The sequence below is a fragment of the Micropterus dolomieu genome, linkage group LG14 (genome assembly GCF_021292245.1).
Source record: "Micropterus dolomieu isolate WLL.071019.BEF.003 ecotype Adirondacks linkage group LG14, ASM2129224v1, whole genome shotgun sequence".
Taxonomy (NCBI): Eukaryota; Metazoa; Chordata; class Actinopteri; order Centrarchiformes; family Centrarchidae; genus Micropterus; species Micropterus dolomieu.
The window spans coordinates 27,369,846-27,376,553 of NC_060163.1; the positions used below are offsets into that span (position 1 = coordinate 27,369,846).

The 6,708-nt window shown below is 40.4% G+C and overlaps 2 protein-coding genes across 4 annotated transcripts in view; both read right to left on the reverse strand.

Moving 5' to 3' along the window:
* Positions 1-1,517, reverse strand: part of LOC123983388 (interferon-induced protein with tetratricopeptide repeats 5-like) — a 23,342-nt gene extending 21,825 nt beyond the window's left edge. The window contains exon 1 of one of the 3 annotated variants that reach the window (XM_046069637.1): positions 1,406-1,502. In XM_046069637.1, coding sequence (XP_045925593.1) covers positions 1,406-1,410 — 5 coding nt within the window. In that variant the 5' untranslated portion in view covers positions 1,411-1,502. Of the gene's footprint in view, positions 1-1,405 lie in introns of all 3 variants that reach the window. The other 2 variants (XM_046069640.1, XM_046069639.1) reach the window with 2 other exon arrangements.
* Positions 1,518-2,985: 1,468 nt separating this feature from the next.
* The window catches only part of LOC123983565 (interferon-induced protein with tetratricopeptide repeats 5-like), a 5,731-nt gene continuing 2,008 nt past the window's right edge, over positions 2,986-6,708 (reverse strand). The window contains exons 2-7 of the mRNA XM_046069822.1: positions 6,427-6,704; positions 5,904-6,045; positions 5,690-5,813; positions 5,445-5,577; positions 4,719-4,766; positions 2,986-3,432 (exon numbers count right to left, since the gene is read on the reverse strand). Of these exons, the coding sequence (XP_045925778.1) occupies positions 3,235-3,432; positions 4,719-4,766; positions 5,445-5,577; positions 5,690-5,813; positions 5,904-6,045; positions 6,427-6,704 (923 nt within the window). The 3' untranslated portion in view covers positions 2,986-3,234. The remainder of the gene's footprint in view (positions 3,433-4,718; positions 4,767-5,444; positions 5,578-5,689; positions 5,814-5,903; positions 6,046-6,426; positions 6,705-6,708) is intronic.

Genomic DNA, 6,708 nt, shown 5'->3' on the forward strand with positions numbered 1-6,708 from the left:
GGTGACATCATTAGGTGGTATCCCTGTGGATATTAAGTCCTGCTTCAGCTGTAACACGAGCAATGAGCGAGTCAAACTCTATCTCGACTGTAAAGATGCCCGAGTGTACCTATAGAGACGACGTCACTATGGAGAGAGGGAGAGTCTTCTGCTTATCAATTCCTACCTCATGAACATAATGATACCTGCACAGTTTGCATCCTTGGTACTCTGTTCCTTCAAAGTGTTGTCTTGCAGTGTACAAATGTTGTTGTTTATGTTTGTGTGTATCTGTACGCAGAAGTTTGTTGTTGTGTAGTCAGATTCCTTGCATGCGAACACAGACCTGATTCTGATTCTGATAAGACTGTAGGTGGTTTTGGTTTTTGGTGTTAGTGTTTTCTTTTTGGACGGTCCCTGTTTCATTCCCTGCCTCTGTGTTCTGGTTCTGTGTTTGATCATTTCTTCCATCTTCTCTGCTGAATTCTGAGCTGGGAAACTTCGAGTGTTCGGTTCCAGAGCAGCTGATCAGAATCAGTTCAGTCAGCTCTGAGTGTGTTTAACCTGATGAAAGCGTGCGTGGGGATGAAAAAAAGCCTCATCAAATGAGCTCAGACACTACGATTCACCATGGCAACGGGTAAATAAAGAGCCTCCATTTTAATCGAGTTGAGCTAGAAATACGAACGCTGCCAACACGATCCATGACGCCTTAAAGGAAGGATCAATAACTTTACAATATAAAATTTTCAGCTAGTCCGCTCGTTCATCACTAACCAGACCTTAATGACTTATAAAGTGCTGGAATTCTCCTATTGGCCTAAAAGGCTACGTTACATTTTTAAATAGGCGATATTTATTCAGCTGTAACCTGACGGGACAAAATGCTGGATCAAGACCTGAAGATGAAAATATGGATCAAATATAAGGCACAGTTTACTCATGAACCTGTGATTGTAAAGTCACAATCCGACCCAGCAGGTTAGCATATTAATTATGGCTTTATACATAGGTTCAAACTGACGGTAAAGTTTTAAACATCTATTTTATGTTAATAACATCTTGCTCATTTCATATTTTATGAAATTATGTCAAAACACAATCACAATGAAAATGAAAAACTCACTTTTAAACTACATTTATTTGTTCCGGCTGCACCACAGTCATCCTCTCTCAGAAATATTATCCAGAATATCATATCCAGCTGATAACTACAGGAATGTTGCAACAGTGCGACTACAATATGAAAGATCATTGATCAGTTTTGTACAGATTAGTTTAAACAGTGATTACTGCTGTAATTATTATTATTATTATTATTATTATTATTATTATTTGGACTCAAACCTGTTAGTCACTCACTGAATCCTGACAGTAGGAAAACAACATTTTCTTGAATTCAGCTGTTAAACTGAATCAAACTTACCTCATGGTGAAATCACAAACCCCTCTCTGAGAGGAAGAACGTCCAGATGAAGGAGATTATGAAGATAAAGAGAGGTTAGTGTGTTATTGGTCTGGCTGCTGTCACTTCAGAGACTGATCAGAAACTCAGAGAAATGAAACTGAAAAAGAGTTTGATGATGCCTTCACTGTCTCCTTTAAAATCATGTAAAGAATAGTGTTTGGCCAGGACAACTTATAAAATAAAGGAGAAATAAAAGATTTTCATGTTTATGAGTAAACAATGACAGAGAGTCTCAGATGGACATGCTGTCAGGTGGAAACTTTTCAGGAAGTGAAAGTGTTGTTGCTGGATAACAAAATATTTTTACATCATCCAAAGTATCCAGAGAACTTTACCAAAGAACCTGGAGGACCATGTAGCGTAGGAGCCATTATACATTCAAAGTAATGATTATATGTAATGATATTATTATAATAATGGTCGTTTGTCGGTTTTTAGTCTGAAAAAGTTACTAAAAGTTAAGTCTTGTGTCGCAGCAGAACTGTGTTGCAGTCAGTTGTTGTCGGGGGGAAACAATAGTGTGCAGCACCAGCTTCAAGGTGTTTCCTTGACAACGGTTGTTTTCTGTGGCTCCACGTTGCTGAGCAGCAGCCAATAACAGAGAAGAAGAAGAAAAGGTCAAAAGATAAACAGAAAGTAAGAAGCTTTAAACAACGTTAGAGGTTCTGCAACTGCAAATTATTTCATTTTCTTAATGACTGTGAACACGTTCCCTAACTTCTTTTTTCTACATTGTCACAACCAAATATAAACTGTGGTTAACATTATCGTCGTCCTCCTCTTTCTGTTCACTCTCTGTAAGTCTGTAGTAAATGTAAAGTGTTGTTTGTGTCTGTTTTGGGTCTTATTTGTGGCAGTTATGCAGTAGACCGAGTCAAGACCAGTTCCCCACATTACTTGACACACAATAAAATGTGGAACGAGATCATGGGTACTTCTCCATGACCTGATCCACATTCCCATTTAAAAACCTACATACAAACACTAAGAGCTGAAATCAACATAAGCATCTTTATTCAACTTTTCCATGCTTACTACTATCTCGGGGACAATCGTTAACAGTAACAACACATTTTTAATTAGGGTTATTTGTTGCATTTGAAGCAACACGTTTTCCATCCAATCAAAGTTCGGATGTTAACAAATAAATCAGACAATGCAAAAGCAATTTATTGATATTCCCAAAGATATGGTCTTGACTGGTCTTAATAAAATCCAGAATCCTCAATGTCCGAGACCGAGACAAGACCGAGTACAAATGCGGTCGAGTCCGAGACGAGACCAAGACCATCAAAAAGTGTTCTTAAGACCGGTCTCCAGTACTACACCACTACATTCCACATCAACTCAACTCAACAGTATTCATTTTTACTATTATTAATTAATTCAATACTACTATTTATTATTACACTTCTGTTAATACTGTACATGTCCAAACTCCTTTATATTTAGATTTATAATTACCTTGATATGCAAAGTGAGCAATTGTCATAAGAATTTCCCCTCGTAGGTCAATAAAGTCTTCTGATTCTGATTAGTTCAGTGCTACAGTTTATACATCAAGAACAGATACAAGAAAGAACATAGACAATAAAGTGTGAGCGGACTTTGCTCCTGACAGTTGACTCTCTAAACTCAAGAGGGCTCAGGAAAATGTAAACATGTCAAACGGGACAAACAAACAGCAGAAGCTGATGTTTCTCTGATGAGGACAGAAGTCTCTGAATCAGCATCCTGATCAACTACAGACGCAGAATAAAAGCTGGAGTCCTGATCTCTGTGCTTCATCACTGCAGCTGCATGCGCAGCTCACAGAGAGCAGACAGGTACTCGTCGTTGTTTTCATCGTAGTCCAGAGCTTTCTCATAAAACTCCTCAGCTTTCTTCTTGTCGCCTTCAGCTTTGGCCACCAGACCCAACAGGCCGTAAGCCTGGGCGTCGTTCTCATCGACTGAGAGGCGCCGCTCTGCGATCATCTTCAGCCTCTAAAGTAAAAGAAGGAGGAACATGTGAAGATGAATTTATGTCTGTTCAATGTTACATTACAGTAGGTGACATATAGGGGTGACAATGACACAATGGATAAGACACATGCCTTTGGTGTGAGAGACCCAGGTTCCAGTCCCACCGTGACAACTACCAATGTGTCCCTCAGCAAGACTCTTAACCCCCAGCTGCCCCAGCGGCCTCGGACATAAACGGCATTCTCTTTGGATAAAAGCATCAGCTAAATGAATAACATCTGCCTGGTTTCAAAGACTGATGTGAAACATCTGGCCTGCGGCTCACTGTCCAGTCTTCATCTGAAGACAAAAGCCTTTCCATAAAGTCAGTGCGCTCGTCAATCAACCAATCACAGCAGACATTAAGAAAATTGTCCCTCCCAGTGAAGGCAGAAGTTTCCTTGTGTAATGCCACCATCAAGTGGGTAAAGCGTAATGACAACCGGGTTTTGGTTATGGACCAATGGGAGCATCCCAAACAACCTATGAGGAGGAGCATATTTTTTAAAGTGAATACAAAGTTTTTGGAGTTTTTTTGCCGGAACTAACTCGATTCAATTTGTACTCGGCTTTGAAATTACAGTAAATCTTTTTTGCATTGGATTCTATTTGACTCAAGTGTTTTATTCAACAATAATCCAACAGTGTGCCAGAAGATCTGGCCAAGTTGAAGGTTCTTTCAGCGTGTCTGGATCTAGCTTCCAAACAGTAACATGGATGACTAAGTGATCGACAATCGCGAAATAAATGTTTGCCTTATGAGGGAGAAGAAATGGTCATCTTGTTTTTGACATTCTCGATTCAGTGCAATAAATAATACGAAGTTTGATAACAGGTAACGTCTGCATTTATTTTGACAGATGAGCCAGGTGTTACTTGCTTTGCAAAACCTTGTTAACAACAATACTAGAAAAGATTAAACAATCTACATGTTATATTTTTCCTTTACTTTGGCAAAATTGCTGGTCCACCTTCACAGCTGTCCATCGTACCCGGGTGCTACGGAAGAGTCTCTATTGTAGCTTCCCCACAACACCTTCGAATGTCTATTCAGCAACTGCAAGCCTCGTACATCTTTCTGTTTTGTTCATCAATAAATTATTTAATCGTATCAGTTGATTGTCGTCCTTGCTACTGAAAGGTAAACCCAGAGTCCTGACCAGACCCTCCACATCGATTTGAACTACCCAGTCACCACACATTCACCATTTTTCATAACTTTTGTTAGGAACAACTGCATCAGCAGTCCTGTATGACGCGATGCTCACCTTAACACACTTTTTCCACTCCCACATATTCGGTGTTAAATGCAGACCCTGTTGAGTGAATAAAACAGAGAGTAGATCAGTATGGTAAAGGTATAAATCTGGCATAACGTTGTGACATTAATCTTTTGTAAAGTCTGTTTTTCCAAAGTTACATTTTTTAATAAAATTGCATCTGTTCAAAAGGTCACCCACTCGGCCCATAGACTGCACCACCTAACATGCATGCGCAGGCTGTTTTGCTGGACTTCTGGATTAATACTGCATTCATATTCTGGACTGTGTTTTTTTCCTTTTCATATTCCGTGTGCGTCCTTGAGAAGTGAGTACAGTATTTAGTTTGTTCAGTTTATCACGTGTGATGTTTCTGTGTTTATCACCTTCCTCACTTCGTAGCATATATCATATATATTGCTGTGTTTGTTTTCATGTTTATAATCAATATATATAGCTTATGTCGGACTTTCCCTCTCGTTAATTAGTACTGTGAGTGCTGACAGGTCAGTAAGGGACCGTCACAAAATTACCTAGTCTGTGTGTCATTAGTAAGCCTATACAACGGAGCCTTTTCAGTAGAGGTCTCAAGTTTGGGGATCAGAAGCCAACACCTCTTTTATAGCATCACTAATTTTGTTTTGTAGTTCTGATAAGTTAAATCTGTGTTGGTGAACTCATTCAGTATAATGTCAATCAGTTTGTGTATTCACACACATGCAGATGCAGGCTCACCTCAGTGTAGTGAGGGATCGCTTTATCCTCCTGTTTGGTGTGATACAGATGAAAGTCAGCATAGTTCAGATGAAAAACTATTTTGTCTGCTGATGAAGAATTCCGCAATCCCTGTTGGAACAGCTCCTCAGCCCTGAGAGACAAAGAGATGATGATGATACATTCATACAAACTAAAACAGACGCAGAACATAAAGGCCAAGGACAGAAAGACAGAACATCACTGTAGCAGCGTAAACAGAGTACCTGCTGAAATTCTTTTCCTCTCCGTGCAGCAGTGCCAGATCAGCAATTGCGACAACAAATGAAGACTTTATTTTAACGGCTTCTTCCAGGTGTTGAATACGCAGATGCTTCCACTGCTTCAACTCTATTGTAATGCAGCAGAACACAGTTTAAGTTAGATTTGTGCATTATGGGACATCAAAAGACCTTTAGACCTTCGTATTTGTTTGTATACTTTGTTTGTTGAAGGGCTTGCTGTTCTTGCTTGCTTGCTGCTTGTTCTTGTAGCACATAGCCAGCTGGTGGTGGATGAAAGCCGACTGGTTGGTCCTCTTCAGCGCTCGTCTCAGCAGATCAATGGACCGCTGATCGTCCCCCTGGAACATGAAAGCATAGGTTCAGTTAAGTTTAAGTTCAGAAACAAAAGAAGAAGCTTACTTTATCCACCCATCCATCAGATCAATCAAACTGGATAGAGCTGCTTTGCCAAGTTAAAGGTTGCACCTCAGCCTCCCCAGAAAAGCTTATGCTTGGGTGGGGGAGCGATCCATCCGGTCTAAATGTGTGTGGGGAATTGAAGAAGGCTTATTGACTTTCCCTATTTGTATCCTTTGGGGTGCTGGTTGTCAGCAGGTCTGTTTGTGATTGTTAAAACAGGATCTCAAGGTAAATGAAGTGGTTCAGCATCTGATCAGGATGCTTCTGGACTCGGAAGAGATTATTTTTCTTTAGCTCAACTGAGAGTAATTCAGACCTACCTGATTGCGAAGATATTTGGCTATGTAGCGAATTGCATGAGGGTTGTCAGGATCCTTCTCCAGCGCTCTCTCTACCAGGGCTTCAGCCTCTTGGTGCTTCTTGTGGGCGGTCAGCTTCAGAGCCAGCATCGACAGCAGAACGCCATCATCAGGGTTGATCTCCAGGGCTCGCCGAAGCTGTTTGATGGCCGGTGACTCCTCATCTTCCTGGGATGTTTCTAAATCACTCTGCAAATGAGAATCTGTTTTAAATCCCTGGGCTACAAATCTGCCATCAGCTTC